At 41.1% G+C, this 20197-nt stretch overlaps 1 protein-coding gene across 1 annotated transcript in view; it reads left to right on the top strand.

The window, feature by feature from the left end:
• SCML2 (Scm polycomb group protein like 2) overlaps positions 1-20197 on the top strand; it is a 72682-nt gene that overhangs the window by 20685 nt on the left and 31800 nt on the right. The window contains exons 3-6 of the mRNA XM_075429035.1: positions 5795-5865; positions 11016-11250; positions 15301-15389; positions 16837-17080. Of these exons, the coding sequence (XP_075285150.1) occupies positions 5795-5865; positions 11016-11250; positions 15301-15389; positions 16837-17080 (639 nt within the window). The remainder of the gene's footprint in view (positions 1-5794; positions 5866-11015; positions 11251-15300; positions 15390-16836; positions 17081-20197) is intronic.

The following is a 20197-nucleotide window of genomic DNA, read 5'->3' as shown; positions in this document are numbered from 1 at the left end:
CAGTCAAACCGGACTCAGATAGCATGTCTGTGTTTTAAAATAATGTTGTCTGACATGACAGATGGAGCCCCATAAGACACCCCTCCACCAGCAAAGTGCTTTTCATATGTGGGTAAGATAACCATATTTCATGAGTCACTGGAAAACGTCCCTGCCTCCTCCTGCAGTAGAGAGCAAGGTGTTGAAAAAGCTTTGTGGAGGAGCAGTGCTAGCAGGCAAGCCTTATTCTGTCATCTGTGTTCTTCCACTGGGGACTACGCTGTTAATCTAATGTCTGAGTACTAAATTTACTCATGAAATCTAGACTTGGCTCTGTCAAACACCTAGAGAGGAGTGCCTTGCTCAAGATAATGCAAGATCTCTGATTTTCTATAGATAAGATGATGATTTTTATCCTGTGTTGTTGCTTGTTGGTGGCAAGGAAGAAAGAGCCTCTTGATGTCAGATGAAGAAAGATACCTTACAATGCTTTGGGCTAGCATCCGGGAGATCTCCAGAGTTTTCAGGGGAATGTGTGACAGGAAAAGTTAAAGAAGAGGGGAGAGATAGAGATGGGATAAGAATGGGTCAAAAAATAGACTGAAGTAGGTAGAGAAGACAGGAGGAGAAGAATTCTAATTGAATGATCACAACGCATAAAAGGAGGTACAAAGTATAAAGCAGGGTGTGAAATACCTGACACTTAATCTACTATGTTCACAAGAGTATGTAAACCAAAATTAAAAGGAAACCTCATCTTTGACAAAGAGATTGTGGGATGAAGACTAGAAAAGGTACATCTCTCTGTCAAAAGTCTCAGATGCATGCCAGGGGAATCTAGGGATGAGATGAGAAGACACAGTGTGCTCCATCTGCTTAAACAGTGTTTTAGGCTATGGTGATACTGTATTAAACTAACCTAAATAAACAAGGACCTTAAATTCTATCTATCTACAAGTGACACTCAACTCGTAGTTTAAATCTTCAGTTTAAGTTTTGTAAACCTTTGACTTAAACTGAAGTATTATGTACAGTAGAAGAAGACAGGGAGCACTTTGGCAAACTGGGCATTCGCCTGTGCACGGGAGGAGATGGGACGCCTCCAAGGGTGCCGAGATAGTTGACTGGTGTCAGTGTGAGGCTTCTCTCTCCTTTTGGAGAGAACATAGTGACTGGGGAGGTTTCACGATGGCTGGAAAAGGACAAACGGTATGCCAAGTGTCAAGAAGGACAAGAAGGGAGCACCTGGGGAATTACAGGCTGGCCTGTCTGACCTCAGTCTTCAGGAAGACTATGGAGAAAATCCTCCTGGAAGCCAGTTCCAAGCAAATGAAAGATAAAGATGAGATTAGGAGCAGCTGAGATGGATTTGCTAAGTGTGAACTGTGCGTGACTGGTTGCCTTTTGTGGTAAGTGATTCTGTAAACAAGGGGAAAGCAGTGGATGTTCCGCTCTCGTGAGACCCCACCTGGAGCACTATGCCCAGCGTCTGGGCCCCCAACATAGGAAGGGCATGGATGTGTTGGACTGGGTCCAAGGAGGGTCACAAAGATGGTCAGAGGGCTGGAGTACCTCTCCTACAAGGACAGGCTAGGAGCGTTGGGGCTGTTCAGCCTGGGGAAGAGAAGGCTGCGGGGTGACCTTAGAGCAGCCTTCCAGTACCTGAAGGGGCCTACAGGAAGGATGGAGAGGGACTTTTCACAAGGGTGTGCAGTGATAGGACAAGAGGGAATGGATTTAAACTAAAAGAGGGCAGATTTAGATTAGATATTAGGAAGAAATTCTTCACCATGAGGGTGATAAAACACTGGAACAGGTTGCTCAGAGAAGCTGTGAATTCCCTCTCACTGGCAGTGTCCAAGGCCAGGCTGGATGGAGCTCTGAGCAACCTGGTCTGGTGGAAGATGTCCCTGCTCATGGCAGGGGGGTTGGAACCAGATGATTTGTAAGAATGGTTTGGGTTGGAAGGGACCTATGTTTCTGTGTTGATCGTCTCGATTTTAGCCAGGCTTTGTGTAGGGTTTCCGCAGTGTCCGTTCAGCCAGGTGTGGTTTGGATATGTGGGTGGAAGATTTGCTGACTGTACAAGGCCCGGCCGGTGGCTAGCGGCATTGCTCAGAGGTCGCTACTAGGGCTGATGCAGCTCCGTGCCTTACTGACAGACGGGGCCGGCTGGACAGAACGCCTTGCCGGCTGTAGCTGAGAGGAGCCCCGCGCGATTCCAGGGCGGGCGGAGAGCCCCTCCCGGCTCCGCACCCCGGCGGGGAGCTGCCCGCCTGCCTGGGGAGCGCCCCGGCGGGAAAGGCCCCGGCGTCGGGCGGGCCGCAAGGCCGAGCGTGGGCCGGCAGCGTGCTCTGGTGGTGAAAGGCGGCAACTGCACGCCGGGTCCTGCCGGCGCGGCCGCGGAGGAGGGGTTGGACTGCTGGGGGTGTCCGTCAGGCCGCGGCTGGAGGGCCGCGCTCGGCTGTGAGCTCCCCGGGACAAGGCAGGCGCCGCCGTACTAGAGCGAGCTGGCTGGCAGCCCGCCAGGAACAGTGAAGGGGCCGGAGTGCCAGGCTGGTGCTGAGACCAGAGAAACGGCTTCTTCAGCGGAGAGAAGAGAAAGCTGGAGGGAGATCGTCTTGCTGCCTCCAGCTACCTGGCAGGCCGCGGTAGAGGGGCCAGGGCCGGGCTCCGCTCAGAGGAGCAGAGGAAGGATGAGAAGCAACAGATGCTGGAGGGAGGGAGGGAGGAAAGAAATAAATCTTCACGTTGAGGGTGATGGAACCCTGGAGGAGCAGGAGGCTGAACTAGTGGCCTCGTGGGATGCTTTTTAGCTGGAGTTAGTTCGTGATTGGCAGGTTTGACAAGAAGTGATAGTGTATTGATACAGCATTGCAGAGAACGTCAAGGGTCGTTCACCCATGAGTCGTTGCCAGTAATGCAAGCAGCTACGGTATTAACTTCGTTCCCCCGTTTTTTAAATTAGGCTGTGTTTGCCCATGCTGATTGTCTTGGATCGCTGTTCTAGAGTATCGCTCCTGCATTGGTTACAAGCTGTTTAATTTTTTTTATAAAAGGTCCTGCTTACCTTCTGGTCTGCTGTTGGCTGTTCTTGTTTTGGTTTTTTGGGTTTTTTTTTTTGTTAATCTGCTTCCGGTATATGCTGGTTTGTTCTTCAGCATAAAAATTCCTTTCGCTCTCTAGTTTTCACTTTGCTGGTGGGTTATAAAGTTGTTCTTGTTGCGTAATAGGTTTTTCTTAAGCTGTTTAATTCAGCCAGCAGGTTTGAGCGGGAAGAGAAATGAATGCTAAATCATTTAGTGTGAGCAAATTTTCTTAAGGGTTTCTATTTCTCGGAAGCTGCGTGTTTTCAGGGGCTTTAGCATTAGAAATATATATAAAACAACTGCTTCTTTACCTGTGCACACTGAGAATACAGAGGAGCTTTTTGGTTTTTTATAATATGGAGGTTTTTTAAATGTGGTTATCTTCCTAGACATGCATCTTACATGTTGCAAGCATATATTCATTTCCTATTTCTGTGACTGCAGTGATTAAATGCTAATTAGCACCATTTCTGAGAGCTTGGCTTGAATTAAATACAGCATGTCTTCACAGGTGGAGAGGTTGTAATTTAAACTTCAGGTCATTCCTGTTTGGTGAAAGAGGTTTTCATAGCCAGGATTTAAAGCAGAGTGACAGACAATGTTGTTTTCCTCTTGGCTTTATCTTCAGATGGCTGCTTGTGTTACCTTATGGGTCTTCTAGTAAACGTTCCCTTGGAAAAAAAACAACGCTGTTTGTTTTCCTCTGTAATTTTGGGTCATCCCACCAAATCTGCAGTCCTGTTATAACAATTGAGATCATTTGGGAAATGCTGGTATATAGAGAATTTTTTCAGAGGAGGTGAACGGGGGTTTCTCCTGGTGAAAGGTGCTGTCTTTGAAGTATCTACATCTATATGGTGATTAACACAGCAAGGCTTTGATTCATGATTACAGCTTTTACATCATGTTAGATCTGAGACAGCTGGGAAGTAGCTAATGTTTTCTTTTCACTAGATTCAATTTTATTGAATTGGGTACTTCAAATTACTAAGGTAAATTCTGATTAAAAAACAATTTTTAAAAAAAAAATTTGAAGTCAGCCTGAAGTGACTTTATATTAGACTCGAAGAAGGATTTGTATAAGATGAAACTTTGCTAGCAGTTCATCATGTTTAATTTTTGCAGCCTTCTTGGCCTGTCAGTGAAAAGAGCAACAAACAGATCTGGAGGCTACTTTCTAGAGAAAGCTCTCAAGGGCCATTTCCTGAAACACAAATATCTGCCATATGCTTAAGTTAATGTACCCTGCCTGTTGTGAGTAATACAAAATCGATGTAACTGTATAAATGTGTGAATAAAATTTTGGTTCCAAAATAGGCTGACTTGCAAGATGTTGTATGGAAGCGTCTTTGTTACCAGCCTGCATACACTCCAGGCCACCAAATTAACAGCTTTTGAGATTATACTGGCTTGTTACATAGCGAACAACCGCATGGCCTCTGCCGTGCCGAGGAGAAATCACTCCTGCCCTGTGGAGTCTGTAGTGCCAAAAAAAGAGGATCTCAGCAGGCCGAGGGGGTAGTTCTCTTCTGCGTGAGGCACTAGGTGTTTTCAACTAAACGCTGTGTCGATGCAGACTCCGGGTTCGAGCTGCCGCGCATCCTTCAGAGAAGCAGCGTGCGAGTGCTGGAAAATGCTCCCTTTTTCCGATTGTTTCTTTGCTTTTCCTCGCTCCTGAAAATGGCAGAGATGCGTTTAACTGTGCCGGTTGGCGCGTTTTGGAAGGATCCCCGGTAAACCCGGTGCCATCCCTCCACCACGGCCGCGGGTTTCGGTGCAGGCCCTGTGGCATCACCGCTGGGTGGCATCGCCGCGTCGTTGTGGGGTTCGGGGGGGGGTCTGGCCAGGAACGTCAGAGCGATGCCAGCTGCCCAAACAAGAAAAATAAGCAAAAGAGCTCACTCTGGGCAAAAAACAAAACACGTTAGCTGTGCCATTGTAGTTTTTCTCCTGTGCTTTATATTAAGTAATGCTTGCTTATATCTTTGATGTTAGCACTTTATGCTGTTCCATTCACGCAAAAACTGATAAAACTGATTAAATCAAATGCAGAATACACTCACCCATGCACATAAACAATGCCAATGCTAACACTGGAAAAATACCATGATTCTGTTACTGAACATTGTCATAATATTTACCCTACGAAGAGAAACCTTTATCAAGACTTCAGATTAGAAGAGACAAAGATGCAGCTGGAAGGCTGTGCGAATCTTTTTGCTTTCTAGAGGACTGGGGATAATATCCTCAACGTATATTTCAATGGAATCTACATGTCTGTGTTTTTCAACATATATCATCTCAGTATTCCTATGAGGTTATCTTATCAGTCCTGCTGTTAGAGGAACTAAGATACAGAAAGGCTAATGTGATTTGTGCAAGGATGCTTGGGAGGTCCGTATGCAGAGAATTCAATCTAGATATCCTGACTTACATCTTTGTATGTGGATCACAAAAAAAAAGGGAGTTTGGGGAAGGTTTATACCAATTCTTGCATATTGTGTGATCGCCCTCATGAATTAATGGTACTCTTAAAGCTCATTCAAGGGTTGTATGTTTTTTAAAGGTAGAGTTGCCATTTGGGACTAATCCTGTTCTTGGAAAAAAATGTATTCTACAAAATAGTTGGGTTTTTCTGTCCCTTTCTTTCCCCAACCCCCCTTTTAATTTAAGTTCCCTTTAATAACTGTCTGTATGGTCTATTTTTTTTATCTTATGTCTTCCAGAACAGTTTAATTGGGATGAATATCTGAAAGAGACTGAATCAGTAGCTGCCCCTCTACATTGTTTCAGACAGGTATGCCAGATGCTATTTTGCAAGTGTGTGCGTATGTATGCATGTAACTGGGTGATCCTAGAGCAACTTGTATGTTTAAACTGCTTGCAGACTTCCCATTTGACTTCTTTTGATCTCTAGTTATCAGTAGCTTACGGTTTTGGCGGATGCTAGCTGCTGAAATTTTTCATTCTTTGTTTCCGCCTGAAGAAAAACTTTGAGGGTTTCATTAAAATTGTAGCTTAGGACTCTGTTTTCTTTTTAAGAAAAGACTAAATAATGAAAACAGATAGTCTTATCAGAGTTCAAAAATATTTTCTACTTTTTTGGTGATCGTAGAGGTACTATGGTTTTAGTGAGAATTAAAATTTGGCTGATAGTCAGAGGAGCCTTTCTCCTGCCCGACTTCTGAACAAGTCCTTTCAATTCTAGCTAGCTACCAGATGTATATGGTATATGTGTCTGTGTGTGTAGAGTTTATTAATCACTTTTTTCTGGATCTCTCAAATATGTTAAATTTTGTCTGTTTTTGAGTAGGGTGATTTTTACTAAGGAGTAACAGATGTTGAATAAAATAATAAGGGGAATATGTGGGAATACAAAGGAAATACTGGAGTTATAGCAAAGAGTCTTTAATGTACCACTTGAAGTTTTACATTGTACCCTACAAATTTGATTCCCCCCTGCCTGATGATTTAGTATTGTCCTGGTTTTGGCTGGGATAGAGTTAATTTTCCTCCCAGTAGCTGCTGTCTTTTGGATTTAGTAGGAGAAGAATGTTGACAACATTGATGTTTTCAGTTGTTGCTATGAAATCAAGGACTTCTTCCAGTTTCCCATGTTCAGCTAATGAGCAGGTGGGCAGAAGTTGGGGGGAGCAGAGCCAAGCAGCCAGCCCAAGCTGGCCAGTGGAAATACTCCATACCATGGACGTCATGCTAGGTTTATGAATGGGGGTTGACCGGGGGGCAGGGAGCTTTCTTTCTTGTTTTTGTGGGTTCGAATCTTGTCTCTACCAGGAGTTTGAACTTTTCTGGGAGTTTGGTCTTTTTTGGGAGTTCTGTGAAATTCTTGATTTCCAAATTCTACAGTCACTGTTCAGGGACTGGCTGCGAATCGGTTATTGGGCAGTGAGAAAATTGTATAGTTTGTTTTGCATATTCATTAGTGTCATTATTAGTATTTCCTTTGTTGTCTTACTGAATTGTCTTTATCTCAACCTACAAGTTTTCCCTTTTGTCCATTTCTCCTCCCCATCCTGCTGGGGGAGGAAGGGCAGGGGTGAGCGAGTGGCTGTCTGGTGCTGAGTTGCCAGGTTAAACCATGACAGGTCTGTATTTACAGATGCAGTTAAATCTGCCATCTTGTGTGAGTTAATATCTACCATCTTGTCTGAGCTAATGACCTCCAGTTATTCATCCCTCTGGAGACTGAGCTGACCTCTGCAGGCATCTTTTCCTCTGTAGAGGGAGCTGGGGGACCAGTATTTTCCCAAGCTGAGGAGTGTCTTAGCCGCATAACGTTAAATGGGATGAGTTTTGGTCTGCATGCCTTGACTGTGTTAGGAAGATAGATGCTGAAGGAATTGGATAGTTCAGGTTCATAGAACTGTAATAGGTGTGACACACAGTGTGTGTCTGGTTTAGTGAAGTGGGCATGTTCAGAAATGTATCTTCTAGAGTTTGTTGGTAGTCTGGTGGTACTGTAAATGATACTGGCCTCCAGTGGTGACTAAACAAAAAGCAACGTGAACAGAGTAGTCTGAGGAGGAGAGGAACCATCACTCACTGAATCTGAAGTTGTTACAGGAATGGAGAACAGAGAGAGAAATAGAGGTGGTAGCATTTCCTTGTCCTTGCTCTTGAATCTTGTCTTGCTTTGTGGAGATGAAGATAAAGGACAAAGAGCTCCTCGTGTGCTGCTTTCCATGAGAGAGCGCTAAGAATAGCAGTATCCACACCTCTGTTTGGGTGGAGCTTCAGGAATTAATTCTACAGTATGTGTTTTTCATAGTGGGTAACAGCTCAAGGCAGAGACCCCAGATTCTGCTTGGGGTAGAGACAGAGGGCAGTAGCATATCCCTTGGTCATTCTGAGGTGAGTGTGATGCTCACAGACCGTATACCACCATGACCAGAGTCTATGCTCCTGGGAGATGTAGGTTCTGCAGAAAGCTGCTCAGAAGCCTTTACTCCTGCCTTTCTTGCATCTTACTCTTGCCTACTAATGCTCAAGAGGTCCAAACTGAGCAACTGAGTCACACCTTAAGTAAAGGCGCTTCAGTGACATGCATTGGCTCAGACAGATAAATCCAAGTGACCTGGATTGCATGAGGAGTGTGTGGGTTGGAAAGAAGAGTTTTAATTTCTGTGCACAGCAAATTTGAAAACAATTTGCATATGCAGACTTTCAGTATTTCTAAGAGTTGACCTTTAAGTAGAAAGTGATATGCAATATGAATTAGTGCAGAGCTAGCTCCTCTCACTACATAATGTTTGCAGATTTTGGAAACTAAACTGCTTGAGCTTTGTGTAGGACTAATTTGACTTTCATTGGGTTACATGAATTGTACGTGCCGTTATCACTCTGTGTAATGCAAAGAAATACACTGCTGTGGCCTGCCAGAAAACAAAATAGCAGAGGGAAGCTCAATTTGACAATTACATCCAGAATTTGTGACTTGTGGGAATTCTACAAAGTTTAAATTTTGTAGTAATTAAAAATGACCTGGGGAGCAATAAATTAAAGCTTCTGCCATAAATTGATACAGGCACAGACAGCTAATGGAAATTGATAAAAGTATTTATCTTAATTTAGAAGGTATTTTATCTGTTGCTCTAAGTTGTTAGTAATTACTACTTAAAATTTTGATGCATTCCACATCCCATTCTCTCACCCTGAAACTTTTTTCAAGCAGTTGAAAATTTTAAATAAAAAAGCTCAGCCCCTTGTGGTTTGAACAGAGCATAAAACAAGGCTATTACTGGGCTGGTTTTGTTATTTTCGTGCAAGTAAGGACTGACATGGAGGAGTTACTTCTTTTAGTAAATGCCTTGAGTTGTTGATATTTAAACAAATTCACCTTTTCTACAAACAAACAAACTCCCCAACTTCTCAATTTCAGTTGCCTTTCATGGTTGTAGAAAATAACAGCTTGACAAGCAGTATCCTGAAATTGAATTACCCTTTAAATTTAATATGCTCAGGCTCCCCTTTCAGACAGCCTGCTGTCTAAATGCAGCTTTGGCAGATGCTACACTCGGCGTTCACTGAATATTGCTCGCTTCTTTGTTTTTTTGGGCTCAGGCTCCTCCAGGGCTCCTGCTGTTGGTCTAGGGTGTGTTGTAAATAGTGCACCTGCACACCATAGCAAGTAGAGCAAGATGTATTTTAAAAAATTGTGGTAGAGACAAAACATCACTAGTACTTCTTGCAGTAGCAGACTTCTTCAGCCTTTTCCTGTGTACCCAGGTGGGTAAGTGCACCCTTATCTGCTTACTGTGGGATCCCCACCTGACGTGGTCAGGTGGGCACGGGAAGGGACATACAAATCTTGTGAGCATGAATGCCCATGGTTTTTTGTTTTTCTACCTGCCTCTTGTATTAGGATTCAGACTGTGGTAGTCTATATGAGGTAGCTACTGGGTTTAAATGTCACGGGGAAGGCTGCTTACAGTTCTCAGCATCTGCGTTCATAGAATCACGGAATGGTTTGGGTTGGAAGGGACCTTAAAGATCACCTAGTTCCAACCCCTCTGCCATGGGCAGGGACACCTTCTACTAGACCAGGTTGCTCAAAGCCGCATCCAGCCTAGCTGTGAACACTGCCAGGGAGGAGGGGGCATCCACAGCTTCTCTGGGCAACCTGCGCCAGGGCCTCAGCACCCTCATAGGAAAGAAGTTCAAGAGCAGCTTTGTACTGAAGGAGTTGCAGAAAAGGGCTTCCAGGCTGATAGGAGAATAGTCATCCTCTCCTAAGAGAAACTTTAGTGCTTGGCTTATTCAACTTGTTGAAAGAGTACTGAGTAAAGGGTTGAGTTTCCCTCTGTAAATACATTGTAGATTTTGTTATTATTTGCAAAGGTGCAAAAAGAATTTAAGTTCAGTGATCGCATTGGCAAAAATTTCCATGGATAAATTTAGGCTGGAAATGAGGAGACATTTAAATAGAATCGCGAGATTCTGGAATCATCTTTCTGCATGACTAGGTGAGGCATTCAGTCCCAGTTAGTGTCAATACAAAGACTGGAACATCATTTGATGATGTTCAAAACTACAGTACTACAGTAGGCAAGTAATCAAACTGTGATCCAGTCGATCTCTGCCAGTAGCATGTTGGCACAGGATTAAAAAATACTCTTTCCTCTCTCGTTCATCTTTACCTTCTGACAGAAAGCTCAGCTCAAAGACCATGTTGCATTTGTCACGTTTCTTTTCCCCGTGCCAGTGTCTTTTTCGAAAAATCTGAGGTCTGCTAATTAAATTGGCATTTCATTGTATGTGTATGAATGTATTCAGTTCTCTATGAGTAACCACAAGCTGCAATTCCTGCCTTAGCACAGAAGTTTTATGTGACTTTAGGACTGTCTGTTTTCTTTCTGTAAAACGCAGTTAACACTGATTCCTTTTTCTGTCTTCTTTCGTTGTATTGTAAGCTTTTTTTAATGCAGAAACTCTTTCTTGCCTTGAGCTCTTGTAGTGCCTATTGCAGTAGGGTCCAAATTTTATTTGAATTTCCAAGACATTATTATAATGAGAAAAAATATTTCTTGAATTTGAAAGCAAATAAATCTTGTGGGGGTTTTTTTGTAAGTGAATGTCATGTTTCCTCATGTCCTTGTTTTCCCTTCACTTCAAGTATTAATTGCTTCTTCCCCATCTTTATGTCCATATTTTCAGCCTGATTGCCTTGTTACCTCTCTTAGCAGTGCTTGTCTTTTTAAAAAGCAGCCATGTTTACCCAGTAGAAACATCAAGTATCTGAAATGGTAGCTGTTGGGAGGTTATCCAGCCTCCTTTTACTCACTCTGCTAAATGCTCAAAGTTCAAAGGCTTCTTTATATTTACTAGTTGTATGATATGTTTGGATGAATGAAAGCTGTATATTGAACTGGCTGGTAAAATTAGCAATGCTAACAACAATAAGAAAAAGTCTTCTACCTTTTATTGTAGTCTAGAATCCCACCTACGAACGATTTCAAAGTTGGTATGAAACTGGAAGCCCGTGATCCTCGCAATGTTACCTCGGTTTGTATAGCTACAGTCATTGGAATTACTGGTGCCAGGCTAAGGTTGCGGCTGGATGGAAGTGACAACAAAAATGATTTTTGGAGACTTGTGGATTCCTCGGACATACAGCCCATTGGGACCTGTGAAAAGAAAGGGGGCATGCTCCAGCCTCCACTTGGTAAGAAACAAAGCTTCTGAACTAAAGCGTGTGGAGCATTGCTTGCATGAAGTCGATTGCACCTTTTTGTCTTGGCAACTTCGGTGGTACTAACAGTTCACTAAACCGTTATGTAATTGAAAAAGAAGTAAGCAAACTAACTCAGGCTAAGTGAATTGTGGCTTTTTCTGCTTTTTGAATTCTTGTGACATAAGAATGAGGAGAATAATTCCTTTGAGTTCTGTTAGTTTTTTAAAACAGTCCCTTAAGATTAAAATGGAGTGTCTGGCAGCTTTCTTAATGATGAGATACACTGTGGCGTGCCCATTCTAGCAGCGTTCCCTCATACACACCCTGTCTTACGAGTGTGTCTGGGTGCAATGCTTTCTTGCTTGACGCTGTGCATGTCCCTTTTAGTAGATCTCGGTCGGAGCTGAGCACTGGGGAAGGCAGACTTGCCTTTCCCCTCTGCAGTGAGCCAGAGCAGCCCACTGGAAGGTGCTGGCTGTTCACCGACCGGTGCAGTGCTCGGCTGGGCTGCAGGGGCTGTGTGGGTTCTGGGCAGCCCGAATGTTCCCTCGGGCACTGGGCAAACTGGTTGTGGTTAGGGAAAGGCAGCACAGGGTGGGTTAACGATGGTGTTGCAGCATTCTGCTCTGAGGCAGGAAAAATAGCACTCCAAGAGCTTTCGCAGACCGCAAGCTTATATTGCATGCGGTTTTCATCTCCTCAAATTGACGCATGTTGGGGGGTGTCTGATCAGTTTGTCATGAGTAGTTTGTGAGCATGAAGAATACTGATGAACGAGATGTAGCTTTCCTGGGCTTGGCAGTAGTATGCAAAATTTCTTTTGCCTTCCCTGAGCAATAAGGGCGACGTTAAGTGTCTCCTCAAACTGAGAAATAGTGCTTGGGCTTAGTCTTATTGAGGAAGTTTATTAAATAGAAACTGTACAAAGGAATTCCTTGCTGTGTGATGAATAGTCACACAGAGGTGACTTTGACTAGCTGCTGGGGATGATATGTGTGGTTATCTTTGCTGTGATTAACCTGTATATTTAAATCTGCATTCTTGTACCATATTTGTTATAGCTTAAACTTCTAGGTATGGAAATCTTTTAAGAAACACATTTTGCACATTGGTCTGAAAATAGCTTTGCTTTTAAAAAGAAGGAAAAATAATGACCGACAGTTATCTTAACCCCCCCCCCCCCAAAAAAAAAGTCAACCCACAACAGCAACACCCCTCCCCTGTTATCTTCTATAATTTTTAAAAGATGCAAGAAATAATGTTTTTAATATAAGAAATGAACTGTAAGCAGAAATTGGTTACTGATGGTTTCCCATCTTATGATTATAAACCTACTTCTGAACTGGTGTCATCATTAACACAGAAGACAGAGGTGCAGCGAAGAGAGGTACCCTTTCTCTTAGTAGCCTCTCAAATAACTTATCAGCTCAGCTTGTTAACAACTTAGAATATCTTCGGTTTGAAAGGTGAAGTGAAAAGTATCGTTTCACTACAGTATGAAACTTGATTTGTTTGTAGAGAGACAAACAGATAACAGCAGCATGTGACATAACCATTAAGACACCACATAGATTATAGGGGTGGATTTCTGTGCTGTTGCGTTGCTTTAGAAACACAAGAAAAGCAAGGCAACCAGGGTGCCAGTCTGGAAGCGTATTATTTGGGATAGACAGATACAGTCTGAGCCCAGAAGGGCTTTTGTTGTTCTTTCCTGTGGATGCATAGAGGGTTTGAATAAAAGCACTGGAAATTCTTGACACCTGGGGAAAAGTTACCCCGTTTAACTTCTCTGAAGTTTTTGATATAACTTGTAGAATGAATGCAGTGATATCAGTATGAAAGAGGGTTGTAATAGGGAAGAGTATACCCATTCCTTCAGCTACACATATGTACAGTGTTAAATACATGGCTCCAGTTCAGGAGCATACTGCTTTTTTAAACGTGTTTCTAAACCAGCCTGATGAATAAAACGACTCTAGTTATGTATAATGGGGGCAGTTGATCCATTAAGAAGAAAAAGTTTCCATGATTGTTGGTAGAAAGGTTGATGCCTTCTCTCTGGATACTGTTTCTTACTGCTATTCGGCCCGGCTTCTGGTAGTGCAGCACCTAACAAGCAGCTGTTTCCCTGCACGCAGGCATGTAAGTTTACCTGCGCTCCGAACAGTTGCTGGTTATTTGGAAAAGAATGTGAGTGCCATTAGTTTGTCCCTCCTGTCCGAGATTTTTCTAGAGATAGGCTAAATTCCAGCAATCAAACATTCTGGCATACCTGGATACATTTTTGAAAAAGCCTTTTTGGCAGAGTTACAGCATCCTGTTCCTGGGCAAAGCTGGGAACTAATTGGGTGTATAATTACCTCCTGTTAGACACTTAAGCAACTTGTTTTTGGGGCTTTTTTTGTGGTTTTTTTCCTGACTAGTAGGGAACCTTCTGGATATTAGTGTTCTGCTTCTTGCATAATAACAAGCTAAAATAGTCCCTCCTACCTAATTTTTACATAGGTTTAATTATGCATGTTACATAAGGGTTTTGAGAAAGTGGTTAATGTAGCAGAGGGTTCCTGTTCCAGCCTCTGTTTTTCGTACCTGAGCTGCTTTGTTGTTGAAAGCTTAGTATTCTCAGTAAATTACGTTGAGGATAACATTTTCTCTGGTTTTATCTCGCCGACTTAAAGGCCAAATGAAGTTAACTGAAACTGTTGTTTAGTTTTCATTCCTCTGTCTCACATAAATGTCTTTTCTGGGCTGGCTGGTTAGAGATACTATGTTTCAATAACCGCATGTGTTTAGGTTGTGCAAAGACTCTGGTATCAAACCAGCACTGATAATCAGCTCAGCAGTCCTCAAGTTATGACACCATTTCTCAGACATGAACTTTGTTTTCATTTGGTTTTGCATAGGTGGTTCCAACTTGAAAACTGTTTATTCGACTCAAGATAGCTTAAAGCTACAAGTTAAAGAACGATTATACCATGTAATCCAATTTCATGATTTAACTGATCAAGAATGGCAAATATGTTCCACGTTTCTAGTTACATTTTTTTTCAAGAGAACTGTTGAGGCTCGGTTATGAGGGAGCTCATCAGTTCCTGGCAGATTCTGGTACTATTTGCTTTGTGGAAAAATTTCCAATTTGCTCTGTTATGTCTGTTTTTCTGTAGAACTGTGCCAGGCATATAACTGCAAAAAATGCAGAAAAAATTCCACTATGCCTGTTATCTTACTTGTTACTTTGAAACATCCATTTAGAAAGCACAGAAAGTAAAAGGGATTTTTGGTTTGGTTTTTTTTTTTAACTGGCAGGTAGTTGATTCTGAGGGAAAATTATCTGGAATTAGAATGTTTTCAGCCAAACTGTTGTTCTGCTTGAATAATGTAGTTCGTCTAAACAAATTTGATTATTGTTTGCACTTTTTATTCACTTGTTAATGAAGAATATTAAAGTAGGAGCATCTTCCAGTTTATGTTTTCCAATATAATACATGCATTTATTAGATTGATTACATTTTTGTTCTTCCCTGTTATGTGTTCTTTGGTGTTTAAGGCTATTTATCTGTTTAGTTAGTTATTTTGCTGGGGGAGGGAGAAGATACCGAATTTTTTTTTTCTTTTTTTTTTGTCTGTGGTCTTGAGGTAGCTCCTCGATAACTGAGAGAAACTGGAGTAGAGGCTGTTGTTTTGGAGTAAGAGCAAAAAGTAGCCCTGAAAAGTAAGCAAGGTGCTTGTGTTGGGGAAGTTTCACTGGGACAACCTGATGTTCTGTACTAGAATGTCATTAAGTCCTAGACGTTTATCTCGAAAATCACAAATTATGAAGAGTGATTCTGTGAGCCTGTCGCTCAGAATGGAAAGGCATTGCACAGCTTTCTGCACCGACAGTGACCCTGTCTGTTCTTGCTTGGCTACTTTTATTTTGGCCAAGTCCAAAATAGAGGGAATGAGGCATTAGTAAAGCAGACTTTGTATCCTTCTCCTCGCATTTGATTTTATAAACTGAAAGTAGGGCTATTATATACAAATAACGTATTTGTTACTTAGGATTCCAGATGAATGCGTCTTCTTGGCCAATGTTTCTCTTAAGAACTCTCAATGGAGCTGAAATGGCACCCGCAGCATTTTTTAAGAAGGTAAGAAGAAAGGGACCGCTAGTAAACAACTTTTTATCCATTGGTCCATGGTTACACTTTTTAATGAGGATGCTAAGATACTATCCTGTTGTCTGCAGCATGGGAAGGCAAGACTATTATTTAAAATGACTTTGAACTGGATTGGCAAGCTACAAAGCTAGGCAGGAAGTGATCTGCTTCTAGTGCATTGGATGGGCACCTCTTTTCCTGAGTTGAGACTTTGAAGTATGGTGTGTTATTTAGAAAAATTGTGTTAGCTCATTTTTTTGTGTCTCATGGATTTGAGATATGATGCATCTCACATCTCTTAACAGCACAATGTTCATGTGATTGTGAACAGGAATAAAAAACGTTTTAGCAGGGAATAAGAGCCCGTGGACTACAGTAGTGCTTGGAAAGGTTTTGTTACGTGTTTTCATTGGGCACATACTCATAATTTAGAATGTAGTGAGAAAGTAGTTGCAAATAATAGAAAAAGCTGTTTGGTTTTTTAAACGTGACTCTTGAGTAAGTTACTGTGAAACATGAAAAATAATATAAAACCAACAGCAATATTAAAATGACTTGTTGGTTCAATTTTTTGTTGGGGTGGTAAAACTCTGCTGTCACATTGAATGACTTCATTTTTAATACTAAGAGTGGCATTTACAAGTATGTCAGTAGATCAGTTTGGTTCAGACCTGCAATCACATTTCTTGCATGTTAAATGTATATAATTATATAGATTTTTTTATATAAAGTTGTATGCATTTCCTGAGGTATGATGGGCCATGCTTCCCTGTGCTAGTCTGCCAGCACATCTGAAATGGCTTTTGGATAATGAGGTTCCTGAGGCTGAGGTGGTATTTCAGGTTCTATCAGGTCACAGCTCCTGCTGTGGGGATACACTTACGCTGGTCCCATTGACTGACTTGATTTTTGTTTTTCTTTTGTCCACTTGGAATTGGTCTAAGGCCAGCTGAATTAACAAAGGCCTATAAATAATGTCCTATGCTAATGAATTTTTCATGGATTAACTGGGAGGTGAAGCTTTTACCAGACAGTTATCAGTCGTCAGAAATATCCCTTCCCTGCAAATCTCCTCTTCTTTATTAGCATGTAATAATTTCATTTTAGTGTCTTCGCTGCCTTGCTGCCCAGACATAATGTATTGGGTGCAACCAATTGCTTATGTAAACACTTTTAGCAAGGTCTTTCTGTCATGGAGAATTTTGCTAATTATCTCAGCTGTGTTTGTGGGAACAGAATGTAGATGATTTTTTTTTTTATAATACAGAAAAGCAAAAGCAAATTTGAAAGATGAGTAAGTAAATGTCTACTACAATTTTTTTAAGAGTAGTGAGTATAAGAAGAAAGAATGCTGAAGAAAAATCGGTTTTTCAGTGGTTTTTTTTTTTTTGTAAGAGGGCACAGAAATACAAATATTCTACTGCTCTTACTTTTGTAGGAACCACCAAAACCTGTGCCAAACTGCTTTAAAGTTGGGATGAAACTTGAAGCTATAGATAGAAAGAACCCATACTTGATTTGCCCAGCAACCATTGGAGATGTTAAAGGAGACGAAGTTTTTGTTACATTTGATGGCTGGAGAGGAGCGTTTGACTATTGGTGCAGATGTGATTCTCGAGATATTTTCCCAGTTGGATGGTGTAGCTTGACAGGAGATGCATTACAACCACCAGGGAACAATGGTAAGATGACTAATAATATTGCATAATTATTTTCCCCCTCAATTACAGCAGAATTTTAAAAACCAGCTGGCTGTATGCAGATAAAACTGAAGAGTTCATTTGTGTGTAGCTGATGAGGATGAAATGTTGTTAAATTTTCTTTATGTAGTTTAATAGGATAGTTTCTGGGAAACATTTTTTGTCTGTTCATAGTAACTCTGGGAACGTGTTTTATTTAGTACTGTTAGGAGGGCTTTTGAGAATGTTTAATTTTTGTGTGCTTGTGAAGAATCTTGGACTTAATACAAACAGCAAATCTGGTTGATAGATAAATGCTCCTGTTTAATGATACTAGTGAACCATGTATTTAGTGTTTCTTCTTTCATACTCACAAAATTGTCTTGAAGCTGCCTATTCTGAATACTTTATTATCTTTGTACCTTTGAGGATGTTTGTACATAGGGTTATAGAGTCCCTTTAATCAATAGCCGCTGTGCTATATAATGTACAGCTATCTATCTTAGAAAGAAAGGAAGTGGAATAAAGAGGGAGATCCCTGAATGTAATTTCTCTGCTACCCTGGAGACCTCGTGTCAGGATTTTGTAGTGTAAGGCTTTTCTGTCAAACTGTTTGGGCTCTTCTATCCTCACTCCCCTCAAATTTGACAGAAAGAGAAGTTCTTACAGAGGGGATCTCTATTTTAATTAATTACTTTAATATTGTTGACTAGAATAATTTATTCTCATGGTGAGCGTTTTCACAGCTGGTGTTAGGTTAGTAAGGATTGAGTAGACTGGTATCACAGAACTCTCACTGAAAGTACCAAAGGAACGGAAGCAAGACGGCAAGAAACTGGTCATGTTTCCTGCCCTCTCCATCCTCACTGTTTTTTTCAATCTTTTGCCAGCAGGTAAAGAACGAAATGGAAAATCTAAGTGAAATTAGTTAAGGGTACCTCTGCATCCTTGCCCTCACCTCCCTGTCAGTGATTACTGTCTGCAGTTGCTGCCAGTGGTTATAGTACCTTTCATCTAGTTTAGTCTGCTTTGGTGGATCTCAGTAAGGGAGCAACCATGTGTGTAGCTGTATTGGGAGATCCAGGGTGATCTGGCAGTACAAACCAGCAGCGAGAAGACAGGGAGAAGTCGGGTAAGGACGATCTGTGTTTGATCAGAAGTTGTCTAATAGGTACCAAGCTGACTACAGCCTTAATGTTTCTATGCTCCCAATTTGTAAAGCGTCTTTCTCAGCTTCTTCAGAAGGTTGACCTTGTCTTGAGAACCCATGAATGAGATGTGTTACTGTGGTAGGTTAATTACGTTAACTGTGGTGAAGTAAAATGGCTCTATACAAGAGGGGCTGTGTAAACAAGTGGCGTAAGATTTTTAAAAGATATTTTTGTGACAGTTTAGATTGCTGAGTCCAATTGCATCTTCTGGAAAGAAGTATTATTAAAGTGTTTAGTCTACTCCAGCTTCAGTGCTGGAAAAACAGCAATATTCTGAGATAGTATGTACAGAATTTTTCTTGCCTGATCAGCGCTTCATAGAGATCAAAGGGTTGTTTAACAATTAGTAAAGTTGATTATGTATTCCAGTTGTTCAGGTAATAAAACATACAAAATTCAAATCTGCTGAAGGCTTGAAATACCTAGCCAGGTATTTTTATGGATTCTATTGCTTTGTTATGAAAACCAGTAACACTTTAGGAATTAATAAATCAAAGTTCTTACAGACTTGTAGTCAAAACTGAGTATTTTGGACACATGATAGAAATGGGGGATGGGGAGGTGCAGACGGGGGGTTTTGTTATTTTTAATTGTAAAAGTACACCCAGAGTTAACTGCAGTTTTATTTAAAATTACATGTGCGCCTCCTTTCCCCAGTTCTGAGCATAAATAATTTGCTCTTAAAATTTTGCTTCATGTGCTTGTTTATGTCCTGTTTGTGCATGTTATATGCACTTGTCAAATTTACATAGCTAGATGAAGTATTTTTTGCTCTCAGGTTATGTTTTTCACTGTTATTTGATCGCTTTCAAGCCATTGAAGAACTGTAATGATAGTCCTTTATTAAGATGTAAATAATAGCTTCAAGGAGAATGTAATCAAGTCATTTAATTTCAGAAATATGGTAATGTTGTCAGGATTCTTCATTAAGTCACATTAGCATTGACTACTCCTGTTAAGTAAGAAAGTATGACAGATACTATATTGCAGGGATTCGCTTGAGATATTACAGTATTATTCGGGCCTGGACTTTTTTCCTGCAGGTTAGTTTAGTATTTCTGCCTTGAATTACAGCATTAGAAAGTGAAAATAATTGAGTGTGGTTTAGATTTTAAAGTGAGTAGAATGGGATTCTTGATTTTTGTAACTACTTTTTCTGAAAGCACTTAAATATGTTAAATCACTAGTTAAAGGACTAGAAAAAAAAAAACCAAAACCACCCAGCCCTTAGTGACCAAGCAAAACTAACATCCTGCAATCTCAGTATGGAAGCAGTGAAAGATGCTTTAAATTTCATTTATACCTAGGACAACAATTTCCTGCTGTGAGACTTATATTTTTAGGGTCTAATTTAGCCCTCTGAAAGAGATGAAATTCGGTAAGGGAGACTATATGAAAGTTAGGGAAGATTTTATTTCAGCAGTTTACTGTCTTAGCCATTTAGGATGCCCAGAGAGAATGTAGGACCTCTGTCATGGGAAGTTTCTAAGAACAATTTCAACACAGGGGTCTTACGTATGAGTGAATTTATTCAGAACAGATTACATGGTATATTTAGTCTTTACAGCCTTATCTTCTGTAACTTGCATTGGTTTTGCAATGAATTGATATTTGGGATTTTTGGACTACTACTGAGAAAGAAATAAACTAATACTGTCATAGAAATGTTTATTTTAATTCTAAGGTCATGTTTGTATACATCAGCTAATAGTTCATCAATTGCTTGACATTGAAATTCATCTGTTACTTTCTCTGCTGAGCAACTGCTTAGCTTTATAAGATCTTTTTGTACATCTTTACTGACTTAAATAATTGTTCAACAGTGGTTGCCATCTCATGCTTTACTTTTGTCCTAGATCGTATATGAATCGAATGGTGCAAGCCCAAGCAGAAATCTCGTTAGGGTGTC

This window comes from Opisthocomus hoazin, chromosome 1 (assembly GCF_030867145.1).
Source record: "Opisthocomus hoazin isolate bOpiHoa1 chromosome 1, bOpiHoa1.hap1, whole genome shotgun sequence".
Lineage (NCBI taxonomy): Eukaryota > Metazoa > Chordata > Aves > Opisthocomiformes > Opisthocomidae > Opisthocomus > Opisthocomus hoazin.
Note: the sequence above shows the minus strand (reverse complement) of the source record. Positions and strands in the feature narration are given on the sequence as shown.